The sequence below is a fragment of the Thunnus maccoyii genome, chromosome 17, assembly GCF_910596095.1.
Source record: "Thunnus maccoyii chromosome 17, fThuMac1.1, whole genome shotgun sequence".
Lineage (NCBI taxonomy): Eukaryota > Metazoa > Chordata > Actinopteri > Scombriformes > Scombridae > Thunnus > Thunnus maccoyii.
The window spans coordinates 11,527,721-11,555,606 of record NC_056549.1 but is presented as its reverse complement, the minus strand read 5'-3'; the positions used below and the strand labels follow the sequence as shown (position 1 = coordinate 11,555,606).

Here is a 27,886-nt window from a genome sequence, read left to right as displayed (position 1 = left end):
AGGCTCAACAGATCTCCTGCTGCCTCAAGGCAACAATATGCAGTAGAGTAGTGGTAGGCAAATACCAGCAATGGGCCAAAACTGGTTGAACTATCTCCTATTAAATATGTGAACTAATTGCTCAATTTATTTATATATGTATGTGTTTATTTATTTTATTTATTTTTTCTCTTTCACTACTTTTTTCTTGCTTTTTGACTTTTCATCTGATGTATATACACATTGGAATCGGTGGAATTTTAATTAGAGGCGGTAACCACATTTAAATATTTCAATCCTCCAGCCCAACCTCTCTGTGAACAGGTATCACCGGAACTATTTTCTACTGAAGAAATAGTCCCAATGAAAACTGATCATAGTGAATTCTGTTAAGAGTAATGAAGGTGACATGGGTGACGTTGCAGCTGAACTTTCTGAATGCTACTTTTTCAACGCTGTGAACACCAAAAAAACAAACAGACAAAAAATTTCATTCACCTCTACTGTATAGAAGGCAGAAATCTCAGAAGAACATAAAGACAAATACAACTGAAACTCTGCACGCTAGATATAACTGGAGGTAAGTGAGAAATCAAATATAAATTTTTTGTAGTTGGCATGAACTGATTCCTTTGCATGCAACCAAAGTGTGACTCTGAAAAAACAAAAATACTCTGTGCATACATTTACATATATGACAGTACTTTTTGCATATAGACTGCAGATGAACAATGACTTGTCAGAAACAGAAGTTAGCATTGAATTTGCCTACATTTGCTTAAGAACAGCTAATATAGGGGTAGATTTTTATTTTAAGAGTAAACATCAGCACACAGAGACGTCAGGTGTCCTGTATCTCTCAGGTCAGTGAAATATTTATAGGTATATGTAACTTTTCAGTATTATAATGTCTAAAAACGACTGGACCTATGTTATATATTTTTTTGACTTGTGTACATTATCCCAAATGTTCACAGGCTGGTCAATCTTCTCCACATGTCGTCTCCATCAGTACCACTTTGTTGTTGAACTGATGAGTTGGTCTGAAGCTCAGACCACCATTGAAAACACTGAAGATATGAACCAACTCATCAAGACAGTTTGATCTGCTGGTTACAAAGGAAAGGTCTGGATTGGTGTGTACAGTAACATTGATTGGAAGTGGTCAGATGGGTACAGAGGGAGTTGGGCTGATTATAGGGGCTGGGAATCCCATCAACCAGATTTATTAGATAGTCAACTCTGTGTAGTCACTGGAAGTTCTCGTCACTCATGGTGGGATGATTATTGCTCATACATACATGAATTAATCTGTTATAATGGTAAGTACCCAGCAAAGCATTATTTTTTTCTCTAATAATGATTATATTGAAGTTCAGAACTTCAAATCAATGATTCATTTTTCTCCCAATAATTTAACTTCAGGAACACAGCTGGATCCTGAATTTGTCATTGTGAATCAAGAAATGAACTGGTCTGATGCTCAGAGGTACTGCAGGAAGAACTGGCCACTGTGAGGAACGACGCCGAGAACCAGGAGGTCGGGAATTTGACGAGTGTATCGTGGAAATGGATCGGCCTGCACAGAGATCCTTTTAACTTTAACTGGTCTGATGGGAGTGCCTACTCGTTCACCAAATGGGGCGGCTCAGTTTCACAATCACTCAAATTGATGAAAATGATCAATGTGTGCTGTGCAGGAATCAGACCAATGGACATTTACGTCCTGCGAAAAGAGATTTCCATTCGTCTACCACGGCATCCCTCATGGTGAGTGGTTTACCGTCCTTCAGATGAAGCCAGAGAATGCTGCATAACTTTAGGATAAATCATGTTTGAATGTACATGAAAAATGTGCTTGTTTGCTGTGATGAATTAGATATCACAGAACTAATACAACAGCAAATTAATGATTAATTTCTCCTCTCATTCTGTGTCTCAACAGCAGTAAAGAGGCGGGTAGTTAAGCTGAGGGTGAAGCCGCAGGACTCCTCTGTGGATCTCAATGACCCTGCTGTGAAAGCAGACACCCTGAAAAAGGCAAGTCTCCAAAATCCAGACTGGGTTGGGGGCTGGGGGTGTCTCAAACAGGTCTAGAATACTTGTTAACATGCTTATTCTGCTTGCTGTGTTTTGCCACGATGGCGTTTGATAATATCTTAAATCCAGTGGGTTTTTAGATACAACAGCAAAACGGCTTCCTTTTGTGTTTCCCAGTTCCAGGACAGACTGAAGGAGCAAGGAGTGAGTGGAGTCACCCTGAAGTGGAGAGAGCAGCCTGATGGGAAAGTCTTCCACATGGAGTGAAAAGAAGAGAAGAAAAGAAAAAGAGAGAAGACTGAAATTAAAACCCAGCTTTACTTATCTGTAATCCATGTTGAATGTTGATTCTGTATCTGCTAACAATACACTATCATCAGCTTAAGCATAACCTTGACTACATCCTGTATAGAAAAGTTTTATCCTTCCTCATCAATATTACTGTGTGAAGTGTTTCAGTGAAATTCAGTTTTTTCCTCCAAATAAAACATATGAAATGAGTCTTTGGCTTTGAGTTTACAGTGTGTGAACCAACCTGATAAAACCAACAGACACACAGTTATGGGAGTGATTGGTAGTCTGCAAAGGCCTTCCATCCAAACTTTTGAAATCTGTAGACTTCTGTTGCTGCACTCAAACAAAAACACTTTAGCAAAAGGCAAGAGTACTAAGAAAATACAAAACTGACAAATGTATCAAAAAATGTGAGTATCTTATATAGATAATATGATATATAGGCTGATAATATAGGCTGACACAACAAAATGTCTCTCCATGACAGCCAGTGGGGGAAGAAGTTTTTAAATCCTTTACTTAAAAGCACAAATACTACAATATAACATAAATATCATGAGTAAAACGTAGTATAAGTATAAAAAGTGAAAATAGTGTTTGTGCAGTGACGTTAATATGACATTATTAGATTATTAATACTGATGCATCAGTGTGTGAACAACATTTTATTGTTTTAGCTGGTTAAGGTGGAGCTGGTATACCTAAACAATAGTTCCTATTGTTACAAGTCAGAGTTGTGTTTCTGGTCACCTGATGAATGTAAGTCTAATATTCACTATCCTTCTAGCTTTGGAGCATATTGACTTCTCCAAATCCCATGCTGCTAAATGCTCCACTACTTTCACCAGCTAGCAGCTAACTTTGTCTGTCTGCTTATAGTTGGTTTATCGCAGCTATCAAAGCTTTCAGCTTTTAAGTTGAAAACAACTGAACAAATGATATTCAGTGCATCTCTCTCCACTTTCTCAAATTAAGTTTTCCAGTCAGATTATCTGGGGTGAACAATCTTTGTCAAGCTCTCCTGAGCAACACATGCATATTTGACCTTGGAGTAGACATTTTTCGTTTGTTAACATTGCTATGTTTTTGGTTTTCCAATGACCAAAAACCCTGTGAGCCACATTTCTTATAATTGCTTGTTTTTTTTAGAAATGGTAAAGTACTGGAACTGGGTCTTTTGATTAGACCAAGAGGAGAGCAGAGACAGATATGACTTCTTTCTCTTTGCACTTTTGACTATCAAATAAAGGCAAAAAACCCTGTAAATTTGGTTGAAAATAAAACTATATTTCAAGGAGACATTATTTCAACATTATCTCAGTGACTACATTTCAGTGTGTAGTCAGGACTCGCTATGTAAAAAGTTTACAAAAGCATGCACATCCGAACAATAAATACTAATAGGTGCTGGACAGAAGAACGTGAAAAAGTCTGCACACTAGATAATGATCCCACCATGTGACATTTTGAGCGTTAAGCTCTTCTTCAGACAAAGAAGCATACAGAGACACACTATCCAAAAACCTACTAGGCCAGGTCACCTGACAGGTCACCTGGTCCTTAAAGGCTCCATTGGATTGGATAGATAAATACATACATATGAGATATATCCATCATACAAAACTTCACAGCAGTGCAGGCAATCTTATGATAAAATACTTAGTATGTTACTAGACATAGAAACTGTGCGGCTGCGTATATAAACAACATAAAATGCACAATGAAATCCCTAGAAAATACACCATATATACACACAAGATATGTACAAAACTCCATAATACACCTAGAAAAGATACACTTGTCTGTCAGGTCAAAGACCTTGTACAGTACTTAGAGCTGAAGCAGATCTTGAATATCACATCACTAGAGCATCAGGTATAATGTCATGTGATAACAATAAGAAAAAAGGAAAATGTAACCTAATTTATTTAGAGGCGCCTCTGTTAATCTAAAAAGCTGGTAATATTGAATGGCAATTAACAATACCACAGCAATGTAGAGATATAGCTGTAAAAGTTATATAACCCACAAGCTGAGGACATAATGTCAACATCAGAACAATCAAAAAGACAGCGTATATCATAAATACACAGAACTGGTGAATAGAGGACACTGACCAGAGAGAGCCTACACAAGAGAGTCACTACAGAAATGGCTGCAAGTCAAAGTCCTCATTTAACCCTTTTGGAGCCAGCGTGTCCAAGGTGTAGATCTAAAATGTTTCTCTTTTGAGTAAAAATGAATGTATATAACCTCCACAACGGGGATGTTTGACCAGTTCGATGCCCAAGTATCTGAGAGAAGAAATGTTGTGAGGTGCTTGTGTGAAATTCACTGCCACTGGGCTTCTGATGTCATGGTTTTGAATGGCAGACCTGTGCTCAGAAACTCTTGTTTTAAAGTGGTCTGGTAGTTTTTCTGATGTGGGCCAGGCCACATGGGCATTTGAGCATATAGATCACGTTATTGGTGTTGCATGTTATGGCACCCTTGATGTTGAAAGGTTCACCTTTTCATGGGTGATTGGAAGTAGTGGCTTTGTGTTTGAAATTGCATTGTGGGCAGTTACCACATCTGTAATGGAATAGTCTGTAAAAAAAAAATGGGGCTGGGGGCTTTCTCACCAGCAGGTTTCTCAGATTGGGTGGTCTCTTGTAGACAATTCAAGGTTGTGTGGGTAAACATTTATTGAGTGCTGGGTCAGATTCTATGATGTACCAGTCAAATGATGGATTGAAATTCCCTGCCAAGGGGTGAATACTGGATTATACAATTGACTCTACACTCAGATGCTCTGGATCTGGTCTGGTTGAGACTTTCTGCGTGTGATGCATTTTCAAAGCGGCTACACATCGAAATATATTAATTGTACTGCTGTACTGGGCAGTTTTAACCCTAAATACCTTGATGTCCTGACTGTCAAATCAACAAATCCTGAGTACCATGTGATAGGAGGGTATTTGGGTTAAATTTGTGGGACAGCTGGGAAAACTGAGTTTATCAGGATACTTTCCAATGAAATGACTAAGAGATTGAGATTTACAATTTAGTCTGTGGGCATGAGTGCCTCAGGAGGTTTGTGATTCTTCTTGCCCTTGAGGATGTTCCCCCTTAGATACTCATAGATTAAAAAAAAAACCACTGAGCTCTTATTGAAAAAGGGGATAAAGATGAATAAAGTTGCTTCATCAGATGCCATTCGGTTGTAAATACACAGTCTATAATCTTCCATCACTTCATGTACCGTGTCTAAAGTGGTCAGACATCACAGAAATTCATCCACTAAGGCTGTGGCTCATTGTGCGTCAATAACTGACCATCACACAAATCCACATAGACAGAAAGGCACACAGACGCATACACACACACACACAGCTGCTAACATAAACAGATAGTCACAGAGTGCCCTGCAGGGTTGCCAGTCATTCTCTTAATGTCTGACTGCTTCCCACTGAAATGGCAAGTCTATGAAAAGACTCCTCTCAGTTTTGAAAAAAGAAACATTTGTCTCTTCAGTCTGGATGTGGATGCTGTCTGCATACAGATGTTAGCCCTGGGGCACTGAAACTAATACCATATGGCAAAGCCTTCTTTTAATGCGCTTGATAGTGTTGATAGCAGGACTGAGGAATGTTTATTCTCAACCAGTATATTAGTTCTCTTGTGCAGATTAGCTTTATAGCTTTATCTACTTTATCTACTATTGACTGAGACATGCAGTATTCTTGACTTACAGTGTAACAACTAACAACAAATAGCAAGCCTCACCACAGGTGTCAAGGCAAGATATTGTACATGCTGCGTACAATTATGGTACTTGCACTGGTTTTTATAAAAATCTGTCTTGCTGTTTGTTTTTCTACATTTTTAGTAGAGCTTATTGTGTCCTGTTGTGTTGGTGTGTTATTTTTCCACAGCTCAACCCACCCTGCAAATTCTTTCTGAATGGATGTGTTAGAAAGCTGCATTTTTCAAACTTTGGGCTCAGACCAGGAGGTGGGTTGCAGGAACACAATGATCTATTGACTCACTTTATTTTTAATTAATAGATGCCTTTACATAAGTTATGTTTCACTATGATGTTGCCTGTAGAAAAAAATACATTACATTTTGTTTTAAAGTATTGAAGACTTCAGGAAATATTAATGCTTCCCAAGTTTTTTTTTCTGTTTTGGCACTGTGTTTGTAAAAGCCATGCAGGATGGATCCTTCAGGGTCTCTGTGAGTCAGGAATTACTGCAACAATGTCCAGACTTGTCTGTCCGCCCACAGGTTATGCTTGCGGAAGAAAAAAACATTTTTAGTACCGAAACACAATGAGTATCTAATCTCCAAACAAGTACTTTTGAGTGCTTTCAACAGCACAGTGACACTTCAAGTGAATGATTAAATGGAAATTAATCATTTGAATGATGACTCAGTGATTCAAAACATGACGTTTATATATTTGTTCACTTGTCTTGTACAGGACTGGAGGTTAGATGAAGAGTGAGATCAACAGGTGGATTTGCATTGAGGGTGCCACAGTGATGAACCTCAGAAAGTCTACATTCAAACCATTACCTACTCTAATGAACTTTATGGAGTCACCAAAGGCATAAGGATGCGTTTACAAGCATCCAGAATTAGATGGCATCTGGGTTTAAACTTAGTGAAAGGGTTAGTGGGTTTGACCCCATTTACATTTAATGCGTCTTTGATGGATTGGATCTTTATTGGATATCAAAAAAGTTAAGTGTAAATGCATCAAAGAAGCATTTGACATGGATTGAAATCTAATGGCCACTCAAAGCCAAACATTGAAAAGGTGTAAATGCATCCATGTTTCCAAGACACATACAAAATCTTTACTTCTCCCAAGTTTAACTACGTCTATTTGTTTTGTGGAAACAGCTACAGACAGGTTCTGTCCCTTGTGATTACAGCAGCTGAAATTACACTGAAACTTTTATCTCAGGTGTAGTTCATGAATAAAATTCATCCACCTGCTTGTGTTAGTTTATAGATAGTTGTTAGCTAGCTAGCAAAACTGCTATTGTTGTAAGTAAACTGCTAAAGTACTGAAATTACTCTCTTCTTGTGGCATTTTTGGAGACTACAAAACAGCTTCAGGTGCATAGATATCTGGGAATTGAAGTGCTTCTTCTCCACTGAAAGGGGACAGGGAGGCCTCCTGGATTGCCTATGATGGTATTTTGGGCTTTGCTAACTGGAAGCAGACCCAGAACATGCTGGAGGGATAACATATCTCATGTAGCCTGGGAATGCCCCAGGAGGAGCTGGAGGATGTGGCTGGGGGAAAGGATGTCTAGGATATTCTACTAAGTGTGCAGCAGAAGATCTTGACCAGGATAAGTGGTGGAAAATGGATAGACAACTTTGGTCAGTCAGTAATCACTTAACAAAGTTCTGGTGTCTCAAATGGCATTTAAAAGCATCCTCCCTTTCTAAATAGTTTATTCAGTAACATTTGTGCCTTGTGTGGTTCTTCAAAAGGCAGAAATAGTAAAACACTGTGAGATTTCATCTTAGATCCACAAAAGAGACACATCAGGGACTTTTTCATTTTAGGTCACCCTTTACTTTAATGCGTTTTTAACGCAGGGACACACCGCTGCACACGTCCACATGGACACACATGTACACAATCTTTCTCAGACGCTGACACACCCTCTCTGTCCTCAGGACTGCAGTGATTTCATTTAGATAACTCTCCTGTTCTCTCCGTACCTCCCAGAGTCGCCCTTCCCTGCTATATTCATCCATTATGTTACCACATAAGGAGATAGCAACAACTTAAACTGATCCTTTCCCTCGATAGTGAAAGATCAGTAAGAGACTTGACGGTGTATGAACTGGATATCTCCCTTTCACAAATTTCTTTTTTCAGGATTTTAATGTTTCTAATCATCACACCTCCAAAGAACTCAGTAACAGCCTGTACTTTGCGCTAAAATACTTTAGAGGAATTATCATTTATCTCACTAACAAGCATTCGTCTTGTGACAGTTATGATGTAGCCGGCCATTAACCGTGTGGAGGGTGCTGTATTGATGCTTTTAAAGAGTGGAGTGCTTAGCATAGCCAAATGAGCCTCAACTGCCATAATTCTAGATGTCTCTTTCTCTATTTAGTCTGCAGCTGCCCCTGCAGCTCCCCACCTCCAGAGCTTTTACGTTACTCCTCTGCATGTGTGTTTGTGTTTGGCAGAGAGAGGGAAAGACGGAGAGTGAGAGAGAGAGCGCCTGGGTGAGACCCTTGAAGGTGGCATGTGTATTTATATCCCATACTACTTGTGGAGGGGTGTGTCTGCTTTGCAAGTCTCTTAACCATCAAACACATTTTCTCTTCCCCATAATGCAAAAGTAGCTTTAGCATCACGCAGTCTCCTCCCTATGACTCCTGTGTGTAAGGTCACATTTCCTGGATTGTAAAATGCAATGTCGTGGGCAAAGCAAATTAGTAGTACATACATGTATTTTGTGGGAGATTGAGTTGAATGTGATTCATTTAAAAGCCTAAATTACACTGGTGTGTCTCAGCTAGGTTCCTCAGACATCCTGAATAATCTATGTAATCTTTTCACTAATCTTTGCCACAGGCTCTGTCATGGACAACATAATGTGTGTTGCTAGTAGGTCATCCATGAAAGTTATGAAATACTAAAACTGTCTTACCCTTTGGTCTGGTGAGAGGATCTCTACTAAATCATTCCGCTTTTCCTTTTAATCAACTATACAGATTTTTCTCATCCATATCATCCCAGAATGTCTGTTTATGTTACGCAGCATTTGATACTAGGGCTGCAACTGCAACGATTATTGTCATTATCGCTTAATCTAACAATTATTTTTGTAATTAATCGATTGCTGTTATAATGTCATAGAGTCCAAGGTCCAAAATCCAAAAATATTCAGTTTACTATCATATATGACACAAGAAAGTCTCAAATCATCACATTTTAGAAGCTGCAACCAGCAAATATTTGGCATTTTTGCTTAAAAAAATGACTAAAATGTAGTCATTTCATGGTTTACCACTGAGTTTTACATACAGTAGGAGTTTATAAATAATGCAGCGTAAGAGGAACTGCATACATTTTATGCAGTGTATACACCCATGTATACCCAATTTCTGTACACAAAGCAAAGGTTTCACTGTGAGAGGCCCGCATCACAGTCAACAATGTGCATCATAGTCCGACAGAGAAGCAGATCAATAGAGACAAAGTCAGCAGCATCACTGGCAGACAAAAGGCATTCTTTCATTTAGTCTCTCAAAACAAATATTTTAATTTGGCCCACAGCCAAGGCAGAGGTGTACTATACAATTTCCCATGCACCCTCTATTCACTCTCACGCTCTCTGTGAGGGCAAAATACTGTACAATGCGATCCTGACGGCCCAGCTCTGTTAATCTTTGTTTGCCCTCAGTGCAGAGCCCGTCCGTGGCTGCCACCGCTGAATGTCCCTTTAGCAATCGGCAAGCGGCCAGACTCTGTCACAGCCGCTGACTGGACCAGCTGTTTCTTTCTCTTTCTTCCATCTTATCTCCTCCGTCAGACTATCTGTCTTCCTCTCTGTGATTTGCCTTGTGAAAGAGGCAGTGACAGGGTGCCTGGTGGTGCAGCACTTGACACCAAAGTTGATATCCGAACATGCTGGCATCAGTGGGAGACGGTTTTTATATATATGTGTGTGTGTGTGTTTGACAGGGCACATACGCCATCCCGTGGATTGTTGGAACACAGAGAACACTTACGCTCTCTGTTGTTTTTGTTGACAGACCAACAAGTGGGAGGAGGACAGTGAAGGTCAGAGGGTGCTCAGTTTGGGACAACTCGGTCAAACCGAGTTAGACAGACAGCGAACGTGAAATGGGATGGGTCCGGGCTTAAGCTGTCTGGCCGTGCCTTGGCCCGGGTTGCTGGCGTAGGCACTTTTTTGTGCCCTGTGCATCTCACATTGGGAGTTATCAGAGCGTGCAGGCAGGGAGAGCCATAGCAGCAGCAGGCTAGTAGTAGTAGTGGCAGCTCACTTGGGGCTGCAGAGGGTCCTGGATCTGACCCGATTTGTCAATTCGATGACTTCACTGAAGGGTTGCTCCTCCAAGGAATCACTGGCTCATTATTCGGTATCATGGCTCAGGCAGGGTACTCACTGTTTTCTGTTTTGTTGAAAGAAAATTGAGGTGCGTAATGGATTTATCAGGAGTGCAATTTGACATCAAAGCAACACATCTGAGGAGGATCTGATTGTACCGGACTGTCTCTCCATGGCTTATCCAGAGCACTTTGATTGGTTGAAAGACACAGTCAGTTTTTTGCCAGGTAAGAGCAGCGATTTAATGAGTTCACTTAACGACTAAGATGAGATGTTCATCATCTGAGCTATAATTTAACATGCTGCAGCCTCCCGATCATCTCAAGTCTTTAATTTTGTTTCAAGTGAGGGATGATACAAACTTCCCAGTGAGTTGTAAACAGCGTGCAAATGATAAAAACGCCTCTTCCAGATTGTCAGCTGAAGTTGTTTACTGCTCTACAAATACATCTACAGGGAATGGAAGGTGAAATGCACGTCTGTGTAAACAGTTTTTGAGCCAATTAAATCATCTAAAGGAACAAGGTCTTGAGAGAACAAGTGAATGCAAATGGTACAGAACTGAACAGCACACAACAGAGCAGGGCACGACAAAAGCAGAACAAACCCACTATTGATGAGGACGCAAATAATTCGGTCTCACTTTTGTGCAGCCTCCTGTCACCTAAAGCAGGCAAAGCTGCATTTAAGGACACTGGGAAAAGCTAAATACCTCAAGCAAAACTGGAATACCAGGTTTTGGTCTTTGCTTGTGAAACATTTGACCTTTTAATTAAATTAGGAATTCCTCCTCTTCCCAGTAGCAGCAAAATGAAGGAGAGAGCATTGCCCCCTCCCCTCGACTTGTTTATCAGAGGGAATTTGTGTCCTTTTCATGTTGCGTTTTAAATTATGTATGAAATGTATTTGCATATTTGTGCATGAGTGAATGCTCTGCATCTCAATACCAATTTATGCTTCTAAATTACAATCTAAGGGATGCAAAATTCATGTTTTGAAAACACACAAACACACCACGCTGCTGCAGGGCGTTAACATGTGCTTAGGAATCCAAAAATAGACACAGTATACATACACAAAAAACACTCAACGCAAACACACACACACACGTACAGCATCTCTGTTTTGCCGTAACGTGGGACAGGTTCCAGTGAAAGTGTGTGTGCGTGTTGAGGTGTTGTACAAAAGGGGAAATGCCTGTGGAGGCTCAGATGGTGACAGATGGTTTGGAGACAAATCAGCCTGGGAGTCAGGATCTCTGCCCTGGGACTAGTAGCCCCTTTAAGTGTGTTTGTGTGCATGTGTTGACACGTATGTGGCCTGTGTGTGTGCTTTAATGAATGTTTTACGCCTGCGTGTGTATGTCCAGGTTAGTGTTGTATGTACACACGTGTTTGCATGTGCCTGTCTTTGTGTGCCTGTGCGTGGCTGAGCATCTCTGCTAAACTCATGGTTTGTGTAGGTGTAGTTACGTAATGCTTCTCGTAACAGCACACTGAATGTGACAGGAACATCAAAATATATTGCTTTCACATATTTAAAGGGTACGTATCCATGTGACAGAACAATATGCATTTGTAGTTATTCAGGGGTCAGTCAGCTGGAGGCATCAGAGCTAGTTTGTGAGTAAATACATATAACTCACTGACAGACACACACACAGTCCCAGCTCAATCTAGTCTTGCACAGCTAGAATAATCTCTGCCATATATTACCAGGTGCAATTTCTCATGAGTGTGACATTGTTACTCTTTGGCAGAATAACTTGCCAGGCATTAGTGTGAAACTTCACAAAGTGCTTTACAATCTGCCCATAAATTACAGCTCAAGAGGTGCTTATGTGGCAGCCAGGAGAAGTTGTGCTGTAAGTAGTTCCTCTGGCCTCTGCATGGAGGCAATTCCCAGAGGCCTCTACACTTAAAGTACATCTCAGTCCAAAGCAGTTTTGACTGTTTGGAGAGGGCAGCGGTGCACACTCAGATTCATTTCACTCCTAAAAGCTCTGCAGGAGTACATTTGGACTGTGTGAGTGCATAAACACGAGTCTCCATCTGCTTTCTTGCATGCATTCGGCGGAGTCTAAGTGTGTGTGCATGTGTTGTTGTGTCTCTTAGCACTTGAGCTTGGCCTAGACGACTTAAGCCCTACTAGCCTTTAGTAATCTCATTCTCAAGACGTACCATCTAGGTCAGGGGTCGTTGGTCAAAAATAGTGTTCTGAACGCATTTTGTCTGTCATAAAATAAATGTTTCATGAAAATATCCCTCTTGTTGAGCTCAACACAATTCTTTTAAATAGACTTTTGAATAAGGATAATGCATAGCCTGGTCGGACCACAGTGGCCGACCTACAAACGTCAACAAACTAGTATAGTTTTGTAGCAGGAGAACGGTTCTGTTTTTAGACCCAGTCTGATTATCACTTCCACTACCTCGTTCAAATCTGGATCTTTGTTGAATCCAGTATTATGGGATGTGTTTTTGTTGCTATTTGTATATTGCTCTGAGGTAACAAGGGCTTCAACTACCACATTTGTGTCAGCTGATGATTCAGTTGATGATTCAGTGCAAGGCTGCGATCAAGCCCTGTTTAGTCATTGTGTGTTTCACTGCGGCGTCTACGGAAGGCAACTTGGTTGTCGATATTTACAAAATATTCGAGCATTGCCTTAAAACTCTCAGACCGTTCCTGTCCCAGAAGCTCTTTCCTCAGCCTCATCCTTGACGTTGTCTTCATTGACTTAATTTCGGGAATGTCTTTATTCATCAGCATAATGTCTACATGTCAGTATTGCATCTCGCAGAGGCCGCTTTGTGCACACGCTCTAAAAATAGAAACAAGGTCGGAAACCTTGGGTCGATTTTTGGCGGTTTACGTGGACATCAGCCAAAAGAGGAAAGGTTTGCTGACATGTCCGCATTGCATAAGAGACGATTTGCAGATCAGCAAAAAATGGAAGAGATTAGGGCTGAGGGTTGTTAGGCATTTGTTTTTGCTGGTTATCTAAGAGAACACCTGTGTAAGAGTAATCATGTGTTTCTTTAACGACGTACCTCTCTGCTAGATGTTTACACTAGTTGGTGTTGATTGAGTGGATAGGGTCATATGATAGGTGCATAAAAAGTGACCTATAAGCTACTGTATTTATCCCTCCAGGGGGATAATGTGATATGCGGCTGTGGAAGTTCCTCTTCTTGAATTGCATCCTGCACTTTGATGTAATTTTCTCATGACTCATACAGTAAATGACTCACAATTTTAAAGTTAAATGTTATATCTCAATATTTTCCATTCTCAAATTCAGATCACATCATAATAAATATAAAATGATGTGCTTTGATTTATACGTAAACCCTCTCTATCTTTTCTGTTTGTGGAAAAATGGCATATTTTACTCACAATCAATGCAATACATCCTCCAGTCATTACAGCGTAAACCAAGGCTTACAGTGAATGCTGCGTAGAAGGCAGGGTTGTGTAAACATGCCTGTGGGACGAGGTTTCTATCTTAACACCTTTTTTGATCCAGTATTGAGCTTTCCGAAGGCAGCAGTGTGCTGCATAATAATCTGTTGTGCTATGATTGTGCTGCACTGTATGCATCACAAAAGCCTTAAGCCTTCTCAGTTTCCATCCTCTCTCCATGACTCTTTACATCTTTGTCTCTTTCTCTTTCCCTCGTTTCCTCTATCCCTTCATCTCTCCACAACCTCCTGACCATGCTTCCCTTCTGTTCTCATCTTCTGTGCCCACCCATCCCCCCGCATCTCTTTCTCTCCCATCAATCTATCTCTCCATCTTTCCTGTTTGAAGCCTCTAATTTGGTCTGTCTGGCTCTCCTGCTGGGAAGCAAAGGAAATGATTGAGAAAGATTTCCATGATTACATTTTTTGCCTTGTCTGTTGAAAGTTACATTTAGAAATAGAGTCTCTGGTGACTTCTGTCATTGTAGCTGTCCAGGACGTTCTGCCAAGTCAAAAGTTAGTCATTTTCACAACTAAAACTGATTTAGCTCACTGCTATGCTGACTTAATTAACACTTAGCAACTAACCCACATGTTTGTAATATCTTGTGTGCATGGAGCTCCAATGAGAGCTACACTTGGTATCTAAATATAGCAGTAACTTTTTTTAGCCTGTACAAAACCAAAAACACAAGAATTAAACAATGCGATTAACCGCCGTAAATGTTAGCATGCCTGGCTAATTAGCTTTCTACCTACAGTAACCGAGCATTACTTCCAAAGAGAAGGGGCATGTTGATAGCTAACTAAATTATTTTGTGGGGTTACAGGTTCGATTGGAAAAATACCTTCTCAAGACTGGAACATTCACTGTGTGGGAGCCAAAATGCTAGTATATCCAAGTTTAAGCTAACGTTAGCGGCTCTGTCCTGCTTCACTGTCAGTTGGAGATTATTTCGAAACCTAATTTGAAAAATGTCCCATTGGACCGAAAACCCCGTAGTCTGTTGGCCCATTATCCCAAAAACAAAAGTCTTCACCTGTTTCCTACTGTTGAAGGAAAACCTCTGTTAACATATTGTTACACTTAATATCTTAGTGTATTTTGACGTGCTTGTTAAAAAAAAAAAAAAAAAAATTATGGTGTGACAACACTGTGGTCAAGGTCTGGTTAGGTTTAGGCACAAAAACCACTTGGTTAGGGTTAGGGAGATCATGGTTTGGGTTAAAATGGTCACTTGCACGTCAAGGGAGAGTGTGTGTTTTCAGAGCAACGGGCCTTTGGAGCAGTGGACTTTTTTTTTCGGGATAACGGCCTGTTGGACTGGCGACTGAGGTTTCAACCATCTCATAGTGTTAGTGTTATGTTTCAAGTTTTTTATTGTTACACAAGTATAGTTACAGCTGATAAAATCTGCTAGCGACAGTCATCATTTCAGCCCACAAAAACCTTGGTCGTCGGGTAGAAATCAGATGTCTGTTTTTGTTTAGTTCAATGTTAAATTCCAAGACCCATTGTTTCAAAAATGAATGCGATTTTCGAGTGGTGAATCCGCCAGCTGTTATTGTGAACTGCGTAGGTGTTATACTGGAAAGCTTGACAGACGTAGTAACAGTAACTTAGCAAACAGTCAGTTACAGAGTTACACAGTATGCTCTATAGCACGTTAACAGCCATGTAAGTCATACTTTCATATTGACAGGGTCACCACCATATGCATTTTTCCCTAATACAATGTAGACATTAAAATCTTTAAGTGATTTTTACTGAGACCTTCCAATGTGTTTGCTTGAGTGGAGGATTCTCGATTGTTTTGTGCACAATTCACATGTATAATACACATATGTAAACTCATGAATGATTGGTATGGACTGGCACAGAAAACGTTATCCATGCAAAAGCCATAACAGAGGGGGAGAGGGAAAATGAGAGAGGTGGAGGGGGGAATGACTTTGTTTTTCTCTGGGGACAATGCTTCCTAGAAGGGAGCAACACAATAGATTCCTTTCACAGCCACTCCAGCCATCATGACATTTTGTTCCTATGACTGGACACCACGCATCCACCCAAACCACTAATACAACAGGATTTCCAAACAGTACATGTTGATGTTGGAGTAAAAGCACAGGAGCAGTGCTGCCATGCATACATGATGTGCCTCTGAATGTTGTTACATAGTGTATGTAAAAACCTCACAATCTCGACTTGGCATCTCACTTTTCTTCCTTTTTTTCAAGCTTCGGTGCATCAGTTGTTTTTTTTCTGATGTTTATATTATGTAACCAAAGTGGACACTTGTTTTTTTTTTTAGCATGTTTGGACATTTTTGCTTGTTCTGTCTTTGTTTATATCCTGCAGCATTATTAGGCAGAGCTTAGCATGCTACAGGACAGCAGAATACATTACATCAGAGCACAATATAAAACATCAATTTGAAACTGGTTGTTACAGCCAATCAGTCTGACTTGACAGCTGTGCAGCTTGCAGGCATGGCAAGCAAAACCTAATTGATTACTATACTAACTTTATAACAACCAGGGTGATTATTTGCTTTGTTATCTTTCCCATTAATTCATGTAGTTCACTGTTATATAAAAGTGTTAATACCTTACATACAGTAGATGTTCCTTACCATACAGTGCACCACAATGTGCCATCTGTAAGGCTCAGTATTGGATGGAAAAGCTGGTGAGAGATGGTTTGTGAGATGTTGAAAGATCTTGAGGTATTTTTACACAACTTAAAATATTGCTACACACCAAATCTCTTTACTTTTACGAGAGTTTTATGGAGCTTTTTCAGGTTTGCTTGTTGAAGTCTCGTTGATAAGTTTTGCAACAGTAATTTGCCAGCACCCTACAGAAGAATTTAATAGAAAAGTTTAGCAGGAGTGAACTTTTTTAACATGGTTTAAAAATGGTATCATGCCTTCAATATACAATTGAATGTTGAATGCATTCAAGGTCACAGAGCTAAATGGGTTAAAGTGAAGCACAGACTGAGAAGAAAGATTGAAAAAAAAAAGCAGAACCTTTGAAAGGCAAGAACTTGCACTTTGATGCACTTTATAACCCATGTGCAGTACTGGGTTTCATCTTGTATCTATTTTTCTTGAAGTCAGTCGTTTGATGCATCTGACAGAATATTAATCCACAACTCTCTTCTTTGGATTGGCAGGTTTGTCAGGGTTTTCCAGCATGTTTGGGAAGAAGAAGAAACGGCTGGAGATCTCAGCTCCGTCTAACTTTGAGCACCGGGTCCACACGGGCTTCGATCCGCGGGAGCAGAAGTTCACCGGGCTGCCACAACAATGGCAGAGCCTCCTGGCGGACACTGCCAACCGCCCCAAGCCCATGGTGGACCCCTCCTACATCACCCCCATCCAGCTTGCACCAATGAAGGTAGAGTGTGAATGGAAAGAGGCCAACAAGCCTGAGCACTGGGGAAAAATCACAATTTTCTCACCTTTCTTGCATCTTTACGACTGTCACTCTTCATTCCTCTCCTTATTTGTCCATTTTGGCTTTCTCCCCAACCCTCACTCACTCTGTCTACACTCACTTATATCTGTACTTATTCATTCCTTCAGAATGATACCTGCACTGTTCTGAAACTCTTACTTTTGCTTTTCTATCTGTGTTTTCCTACGTTACTTACTGTCTTTCACTTCAGTGTCTCTTGTCGCCCACCACTCCACTCTGTTACACTCTGTTGTCTGTTTTCTGAAGCAAAATTTTAAATTCTCCAGTGCCATCTGGTCACTTTACATTAAAAATTGCCCTAGTATATTAAATTATAATCATATCATTGTATATAATACTGCTTTAAACCTGCATTAAGCTACATTTGTGATAGTAAAGTAACATAAAATCAAATAAATTTCCTTGTAGTGCCAAACCTGCTGAGAACAAACCGTCAACTCAGTGTTCTCTGTAGATTTTAGCTGCTTTAAAATCTGCTTCTTTTGGTTCTTTGGGTGCACATAGACTCTCATCAGTCTCAGCAACCTACCATATATATACATATACACAACACAGACAGCAAACACGCTCTGATAAGACGACTGTATGCTAAATGCCAACCACAAAGCAGCTGAGAACTGAGGTAAACAGAGGATCAAAAGGATCAGAGGGTACAAAATTCTGCATCTAGCAGCTGAGATACTTGTGTCATTTAGGTCTAGTGGTCATAAAAGTGTACCATACTAAATATAACATATGGTCTCACTTTGTTGCATGATTAACTAGCAAATAAAGGCAAAAAGTCTAAAACAAAAGCCAATGTATTTGACTTACACATTTACAGACAAATTGATGTGGTACTATTCGCCGGCTGGCCAGAAACATGACTCCAATGGGATGTTCTTGTAATTCTGTATCTGTTGTCTCTGTGAATAGGCAAATGTTTGCTTACATGGTACCCTAAAGGACTTGACAATGCAATAGACTGTCAGTACTGTGTTTGTCTGTCTGCCCTCTACTGGTAAAAAAAAATGCTTAATGCAGCTTTAAAGAGATAATTTTATTATTCATTTTCCATTAACAGTAAAGTAAAGTGATGTCTATTTTTCATTCGGCTGTGTGAATTCTCCTCCTGACCTCCCCTGTAACTGTGATTGTGTGTCTCCTCTTGTCTCTAAACCTTCTGAGTGTCTCCTCTGATGTGTTGTTGTTCATTGGTTTTTATTAACATATCACACTGACACTTCTGCTGAAGTGAAAAAGTCAATTATACACCTGAACAATTAAGAGATTACTCCTTAATATTTCTGTGCACCTTTCTTTGGGTTGTAGCAGAACATATGGTTGTTTTGTACTCTGAGGGCCTTTTCTTGCATACTGTAGGTGGTATTAGGCCTCTTCACTTGGTCACTGCTTAAAACGTGGTGTTCTTACTCTTCTCCTGTGTGGTCTGTGGTTCCATTATACAGTATTTGTGACCTAAACTCTGACCTTTCAGAGGGCCACTGCCTTTCATCTTACAAATATAGGACTCATTGTCTTGTATGTGTTACAGCACCTGCTCACACCATTTTTTAAACAGTTTCTCATTTCTGATTTTGAAAGTTGAACAGTGCAACACTTGTATTTTATATAAATCTAAAACAACAAGCTTATATTTAATAACTTATATGTTAGTCTCTAAGGAACCACTTACAGGTACCGCTGACAGGAAAATACGTGATCAGACATCTACAAAATTCCCGTAACAGAGAACAGCAATATGCCAAAGGAGATATCTCTGAAGAGGGGGAAACAAGAAAATAATTCTCTTGCTCTCTTCACAGATATCTCCCAAGAAAGTCCGGTCATCCGAAACGCCGTTGCCCAAAGTATGACTTCCTTTTCCCTTCTGTTTTTAATCCCTCTTTCTCTCTCTTTTGTTTTTTTGTTTTTGGTCGCACTCACACAATCACAACCCGCTGTTTTGTTACGACATCTCTCCTCTGCTGCCTGCTGCCATGCGTTCAGGTGGAGGTGGTGTGTCAGCAGGAACAGAGAGAAACACTGAGAATGACTCCACACATGACATAACTACATTGCGCTGCCAAGTCTTTTCTTAGTCCTCATTTCCACTCTCCCTTTGTTTCATTCGCATGAGCCTCCCCAGAAAAGACAAGATTAAGTGTAGCGGCATGCTCCCATGTTTCTACCCTTGCTATGGAGCGCCATTGATAATGATGATGATGATGATGATGATGATAATCATAATGATGATAATGATGATGATGGGTGCTGAGATGTGAAGTGCATGTTGCCATGACAGCTGATTCTGCTTTGCTGTAGGCCACCGCTGGGTAGAAAATAAGTCATAAAGGGTTTGCATGTGTTAGAGGAACCCTTCCTACAATCCAGCTCTTGATCCCAATCTATCCCAAACTAGCCTAGTTAGACTGAGGCGGTTCCTCTCCTCTCCTCTCCTCTCCTCTCCTCTCCTCTCCTCTCCTCTCCTCTCCTCTCCTCTCCTCTCCTCTCCTCACCTTTGTTGGCAATTTCTGGGTGCTTGTGAATGTTACATGGGGCTTGCCAAAGGTGTTAATTAACAACAGACTTAAACAGGACATTCCATATCTGTCATATCTTCTTCCTTTGAGCCATTGCTAAACTCTAGGAAACAGTTTGTAATAGACAAGGATATTTTAATTGAAAAAACATGTGATCGTTGTAACTCAGAAGTGATGAAACTCAGTAACACGAAACAAGACTCTTCCCATTCTTCCCAGTTACAAACTGTCACAGTCACACACGCATGATCTCCAAACTCAATTCAAATTAAAATCGTTGATCAACACATGTGATATTAAAATGACCCAGGCTACCCTAGAGGAAAAAAATACTCTTCTAAATGGAGCTCACGTTTAAGTCTTTTAGACAAATAAAAAAAGCTGTGGAAAGTAGTTTAATGAATTTGGGGTCAAACTTCTCTCACTGCTCTCAGTTGCAGTGTGCATGCAAAGAATACAGACTGCCAAGTTTGTGTTTAAGTTTGTTTGTGAGCTAGTTTAAAGAAGCAAATGAAGGAAAGTCCTGCCGTTTGCTTACATTTAGTGACCATGATGACACAATTCAGGCCTCCTCTCAAAACTTGTTCTGAACTTACAAGTGTCTCTCTGTGTACTCAAAAATTACCGCCCCGATTTTTGAGTATTTAGTTGCTTCTCTGTCCTTTTTAATAGCATTTTGTCAGTCTAATTAATGTGTGTGTATGGGCATTTGTGTGTGTGTGTGTGTGTGTGTGTGACCCTGACTCCCAAGGTGGGCTAGGTTATTTATAGGTCTTACCCATGGCCTGATATCCTTCTCCCATGGTTGCCCTGACACTTGATTGACATAAGGTTTCCTCTGCCTGGCAGACTCCCCCAGCTCTGTCTACTAAGTGTGTGTGCCTGTATGTGTGTGTGTGTTTGTGTATGTGCGCACACACCAGGTGGGCACGGACAAAGCAGTTTCAAGTCTGGCAGACCTCCAGTGCTGTCCTCACCAAACAGTACAGAGGGACAGAGTACAGTAAAAGGTCAACATGGTGTGTTTGTGCATATTTGCTTGTCTATGTGTGTCTGTATATGTATATTTTTGTTAGTGTGCATGCACGGAGAGCAGTTAGAGAGGTCGGCGCAGTCATCATGCAGAAATAACTACTATCTCTGCCCTCTGGCTTGTGCGCTCATCGTTTATTCACAAGGCTTGTAGCCTTGTTGTCAGACTGCTCATCTCAACTGAGCATTAGTATTGCTTAAAGCCTTGGCTCTCATCTCTATTCTCCCCCTCCTCCCTGCCCCTCCACCAGCCCTCAGCACACATGCTAATCCAGAAGTATAGGCTAACACCATGCCCTAACAGCATTTCCATGTTTTATACATTGTGCTCTTAAAGCTTCTCCAGTCTCACAATTTGAAATGTGTGGCGGTGCATGAGTAAGTGCACTATATCTACCTTCTTGCAAAACATCTTCATTTTTATGTTGCATTTCTCTTTTTGATGCCGACGTTAATGGTTCGAATGTGTGGGTATGTGTGTGTGGGTGGGTGTGTGATGCGAGGTTACATGTGTGTTAATGTGTTGTATTCATTAGCACTGCAGGGGCACTGCCATGGCTATTATTAATGGCTCATGTTGCACCTTGACTTTCACACCCTCAAATTGTCGACTCCTATGGAGCTGAGGGGTAATTTACCATGATAGTGTGTGTTTGTGTTTGTGCTTGGTTGTGCATGTGTTTGTTGGCATGCATGTACAGTGCGGTATGTGTATGTGTGTGTGTGTGTGTGTTCATGGGCCTGTTAATGCTATCTCCCCGTTCCTATATGCTCATGTTTCCTCAGCCGTTGTCCAATATTAGATATCTTTGTTTGTGTAAATGAGATCCAGAATGACCTGTGTGTGAAAGGTGACACATGTAAAAGCAAAGACTTCTAGTTTGAGCAAATTCTTCTTGCAGTGCTTGTGTTTCTGCTGTATTTCCTGCCTCTGTTGGAGGCTTTGCTACCTCAGTTTATAGGATACTGCTTTCCTCTACTTGTGTCATTTGCATTAGTTTACATATTAAGCTTTTATAAGGTATAGAGAAACTTACATGCATTCAACAAAAGAATAAGACTTATTTCCTACATAACCAATATTCAGTAGTGCATAGGCCATGGGTTAGAGCCATACTAATGCAAAGTGCTCAAGGAAGAAACTACAGCAATAACATTTACATCCTCAATTCAACATCAGGCTGATCCAGTGGCAGAGGAAAGGACATTTCCTCAATGTTAGAGCATTGCCATCTCAGACAAAACCATAGTGATATACTGAGTTAAGACATGATGAGTAGCTGCAGTCAAAGTTGTTAAAGCTTAGCTTCACCTGAACACATGTATATTAAAGTAAAAAAGGGAAATGTATGTTTTCTCTGAATGCAATTTAAATACTTTGTTTTGATCCCAGGGCTGCCAGAAAGCCCTCCAGGCACTGAGCATCAGTGTCAATAAGTCAGTTAGAGAGAGAGAAAAAAGAAAACGCAAAAAAACCTGAAAGAATTTCATAAACCATCACAATTCCTGAATCAAGATTCACCAAGACTAATTGGAAGCTTATTCCCCTAAATTCTGTAGTAGTTGTAGAAGAGCTACTGCTCACAGATTATAACTGAACCTAGTGGGATCACTGGAATAACATATGTGCATCATGTTTTAACAATCCCGTCCAGACATGTTTAAAGATGTATATAAAATACTCTACTTTGAATAATAATCTGTGTCTGATACGGTTTTTCTACAAAAAAATTAATAAATTATATTGTTAAAATCCTTAAAATGGCATTTACCCCTTCTCCCTCATTAAAAATCCAGAAATATGCAAATATTTTTAATTTAAAAAGTGGACACAAAATGTCTCCTACTTTACAGTAAAGTCCATTCTCTCATGTGCACTGGAGGCTTCAAGTTTCCACACTTGTGTAAGTTGAATATTGTGATGTCATAAATCATGCTCATAGGCCCACCCCTAAAAATCAGATTCCCAGTGAGCTCAGAGAAACTTTCCACTTTCAGCAGATGAATGTGAAAACAGCCTTCTAGTGTCAAACTCTTCACATGCATCATTCTGCACAGTGAAGCTTAAAAATCCAACTGTAGAGACAAGAAGAAAAACATATTTTTGAGTGGAAGGGGACTTTAATTCCCCTCTCTTCTTGAAATAACATGTTTCTCTTCTGGATGAAGATCAAATCCCTCCAGAATCTCCTTTGTATCTCCTGATATCTGAATTCCTCTCATTATTCCTTTAGTCTTTGACAGCAAATACAGCAGAACACTGCCTGCATATTTTCCTAAAAATACAATGAACATCAGTACTTTGCATTGCCATCTAAGGTAGTCAGTTTTTCAAGCTTGAATTACATGTGTGCTCTTGTAACACTTACTGCATGGCTTCATCATAAAAACAATTTCAGTCTCATGCCATGTGGGTGAGAGTAGTTTAACATCTTGACTTGATGCAAAGGTTTTCGTAAGATTTCTCTGATAAAGGCAGCAAATTAAGAGATTTCACAGAGATTTGTAGTTATTAATACAGGGAAATTAAAGCTGATTTTATTCAGATTACACATTAAAAAAAAACATCTTAGGCAGTTTTCTACCTCTTTGTGAAAGTTGAGGAAAATGGCACGAGTGATCATGTTGATACTAAGAAATAAAAGGTGTTAGATGTTACGGTTAGGATGTTGTTTGGTGTAACTGCTGCAAAGGTTGCAGGAAGGGAACCATGTGGCAAGTGAGAGTATGACATGCAGGGTGAGAACATCAATGGTTTGCATTAGCACTAATACAGTATTTATGTATGTATTGTAGTTCAGAGCTGTAGAGGGGGTGCATGCATTTATGTCAGTACATACAGTACATAATTATATTCAATAATAAAGACATAGTGCAGTGTGTGCTTCAGAGGTAAAATACAGTCAAATTCAGTCTGCCTTTTCTTCCCCTGTTTTGCAATTTCTCACATTTCCCAAAATGACTGCTGACAACCTCCAGAGTCTGTGCTTCAACTTCTTGCATCGAGCTGTGGGTTACATGTGCTGTAGGTAGTGTAGGTGGAGAGAGCTCTAGTGATATTTTAGGTAGCTGAACATCTCTGCGCTGTCAAACCGATTATAGCTGCACTCAAAATATCTCAACCTTACATCACATTAGACGAAGAAATAATGCAACACTTGCACCCAAAATTGTAAGGTGAATTGCCAATAGATGTTATTTAACAATGTTTGGATTTCGGTGGGCACTTTTATTTTTAGAACGGTACAGCATTGTGGTTATACACTGTAAAAAGTGTTTTTTGGCTTTGGTGAAAATCAAAATGCAACAGTTTGGTCTTAGATTACTTGAAATCCTTCTTTACTGCTATTAATCCATACAGTAAAAGTCATATTACAGTAAGTTAAATGACACTGAATCTTTGTATCTGGACATTGGACGTTTAGTCAGGGTCAAACAGTAGTAAGGCTGTATCAGAGTGGCTGAGACAAAGGAATGGCTCAGTAAGAATGACGGCACGTGACAATGGGCATGATGCACAGGGTGATAACTGGTACAGCACTACTGTAAATGTCAGTGGGTCAGTGATAGCACTGAACAGCCACCCACCCCCAACCCCCAACAACTCTTTGGCAGGTGACGGAGCAGGAAACCCGATCATTGGGTCGCTCAAACGGTAGTTGCTGTGGGTGCAGAGGGCTCGGATACAGCTGCAGCCAGGCCGAGGGACTTGTTATGGCAGGGGGGCAAGGAACGACAGGGATTAAGGCTGGAGCGAGCAGCAGGACTGGGGAGCTGAGAGAGGCAAGGAGGTGGCAGCTGAGACCGGAGCTCAGGCAGGTGGTAGGAGCGGTGATGACTGAGGAGGCGGTGGTGTTTAAACCCAAGGCACAGACGATTCGTAAACAGTTACAGGTAGGGTGTTCAACTGTTTCTGTTTCTGTTGAGCCAAGACTGCATGCTGGTATGCTGGCTATGCAGATTTGTCTGTGCAACAGGTCTCAGGTCTCACTGCCAGCAGTTCTCAGTGAAAACATACTGGACTAAACAGTGATGGTGCAGGTATGATTTTATCTGCTCCATTTGGTGTTTATTCTGTGGTTTCATGCTGACACCGTTACAGAGATAGACTGTGTTTAAAACCTGTTTCTATTTTTTCTGCATTTTTAACACTGAACTGTGACATTCCAATAATTATATCTGTGCAGAGTGACTGTTGTTTTCTCATGTTTCTTGAGAGAGGGTAGGTTTGTGCTATTTAAGTGCTGCATGGCAGAGTTATTTTTGTAGCTTTGCTGGGTTTGCTGTACTTATACATATGGAAACAGAGCTAAGAGAGATAGTGTTTCTGATTGAACAGGGTCACCCAGTCCTTGCTTCAGGGGCAGAAATGCAAACGTGTTTATTGAATAGGGAGGTGGGCTATTATGGTTTTGACATGTGTAGAGAGTTGCTAATTTGAGGCGGCATTTTATTGCAGTGTGTATTAATGATGTTGGATGAGCTCCAACGCAGTGAACTCTCTAGACTGAGAATGAGTGATGTCTAGACAAGTGCTCAGATGTGGACCGGATCCAGAATCTTAAATATGTCCCCTCTTGACAAGTTGTTGTAGCCCACAAACATGTCAGATGGTCTGTCTCCTCTCTGATGACGTTTTTGCCTCCTCCGGCACAGGTACAGTATATTTGCAGATACACACATACATTACAGTTTTTCTTTGCTCCAAATCTGCCAAACCGCATTTGTGCTAAAGTGCACAATGACTATGGCATTCATTCAACTTCTTAATGGACAGAATGAAAGTTGGATGCTGTGATCAATATGCGTTTAATTTCAAGTTTAATTTAAATTCAACTCAGTATGTATTACATTCCATCTTACATTGATCTAGGATTAAATTGGTCAAAGCAGAAATAGACTTGAAGGAAAATAACTCCTGATTGATGCGTGTGCAGGCACACATACACACACACACACAAACAGATAGAGAGAGCATCTGTCTTTCTTGGCACTGAGCTGAAGTGGATGGCATTGATTTAGACCTCTCTCATTCCTTTCTCCACTCTGCTCCTCCTCCTCTGCTTTCTCACTTTGTCTTCTCTCGCGGCTGCCATTCACAGTCACACTCTGCAAATCACCTCTCACGGAGGCTTCGGAGCCACAGTCAGCAGGGGAATTTTGGCTCTCACCAACGTTCTCCATACTTTGCCAGGGCAGCTCAAAATGTCCTGGCTAACAACCATCCTTCAGTGTCTGAATGTGGGATTTTTGGAAGGACATTTAGACTGTGAATTTTAAATAGGGAATGATTGCTGCAGGAAAAATTTATTTGAGATGACTGGTGTGTCAGATATTAAAAGCTGCGAGTTAAAATGGATTGGAAGTGCTTTCCAGTTCCTTGATGAGAAACTGTAGGGTGACTTTTCAAAATCCTAATCTTCTTGAACACATTAATACTTTGTGTCCTGTGGAGTGAGTATAAATGCGCCTCTTTTTGTCCCTTCATGTGCTTATGTTGGTCTTTGCATCCTTCTGAAGTGAATCACAGCATTTAAAAATCAGCACCATCACTGAATACAAGCTGGTGTTAATATAAAATAACATGGGGTCCAAAACATTATTTACATTCTTTGCCTTTCAATCAGCAGATGCTATTTTACACTTGGTGTGAGATAATTTGATGACTGGACCTGCAGTATCCTCGTGTGGCCAAATAGTAAATTACAACTCACAGTTCAGTGTCTTACAAACCCTACTCTTACTGTTTTTTTTTAGAGGATTAATGAATGAAAATCACTCTATGATCCATTTTTCATCATGTTAGGGGCATTATTTTAATTGTTTCATTAGTCTAATCTATGCCACTATTCTTTAGCCTTATCTATTTTATTTTGATCTACAAGACCAGAAAACTCATAACAAAATCATGTTCATATACTTATGAATGGGGAAGGATAATATTGTCATTACAAAAAGTAAGGTAAAATAATTATATTTTAAAAAATGTGACATGCTAAAAATCATCCTTCAGTGGTTTAGTTTAAACTGTACATGACTGACTTGATGTGGTAAATCCAAAATGACTGTAGAATAGAAACATCACCTCTGGTATGTATGCAATATAATTTTAAACAAGCAAGCAGAATAGCTGTATGGATGGCTGTTGTTGGTGTTAGTCGGTCAGTCCACCACTTTGGTCCAGACTGAAATATCTCAATAACTATATTTTTAATTTTGAGTGAAATGCTCTACAACTATTGGAGGGATAAATTTGGTACAGTTTAGGATCCCCTCAAGATAAATTGTAATAACTTTGGTGATATTTACTTTTTTAGCACCGCCATGAGGTCAAATTTTTAATTTGTCCAGCACTTTGGTTCATGACTAAATACCTGCAAATCTTTTGACATTCCTATAAAGCCTTTAAACTACAATTTGTGTAAAGTGCTAATTAGCAAATGTTAGCATGTTAACACACTAAACTAAGATGGTAAACATGGTAAACATACCTGCTAAACATCAGTATGTTAGCATTGTCATTGTAAGCATGTTAGCATGCTGATGTTAGCATTTAGCTTAAAGCAGTGCCTTGCCTATGCGCAGCCTCACAGAGCTGCTAGCATGTAGCACATTTACATTGTAAAATGACAGAGGACGAGAGTATCCATGCTGTGGAAAAAGAAACAGCAAACATCTGATTTTTATACTTTCCTCAGGATCTTTACTGTTTTTCACATTCAATATTAAACTGTGATGTTAGTCAGAGTCTAAATGTGCCATATTATATTGCTATAATACATGCTATAATAATCCTAATGTCACTCCCCCATCACCTGCTCTGGTTCTAGTTTATCATTATGTTGTACAGTGATGTAAACTTCATTCTCTATTTAAAATAGGCTTTCACTCTGTTTTTGATAGTGACCTTGAAGATTGTAGATGTGAGATACAGAGTCAAAGTGTGTATATATATGTGTGTGAACGACAG

At 40.1% G+C, this 27,886-nt stretch overlaps 1 protein-coding gene across 3 annotated transcripts in view; it reads left to right on the top strand.

The window, feature by feature from the left end:
• The window catches only part of pak5 (p21 protein (Cdc42/Rac)-activated kinase 5), a 74,573-nt gene that overhangs the window by 18,993 nt on the left and 27,694 nt on the right, over positions 1-27,886 (top strand). Inside the window, exons 1-3 of one of the 3 annotated variants that reach the window (XM_042391375.1) lie at positions 10,512-10,642; positions 17,058-17,281; positions 19,168-19,212. In XM_042391375.1, the coding sequence (XP_042247309.1) occupies positions 10,588-10,642; positions 17,058-17,281; positions 19,168-19,212 (324 nt within the window). In that variant the 5' untranslated portion in view covers positions 10,512-10,587. Of the gene's footprint in view, positions 1-10,511; positions 10,643-17,057; positions 17,282-19,167; positions 19,213-27,886 lie in introns of those variants that run through there. The other 2 variants (XM_042391378.1, XM_042391377.1) reach the window with 2 other exon arrangements.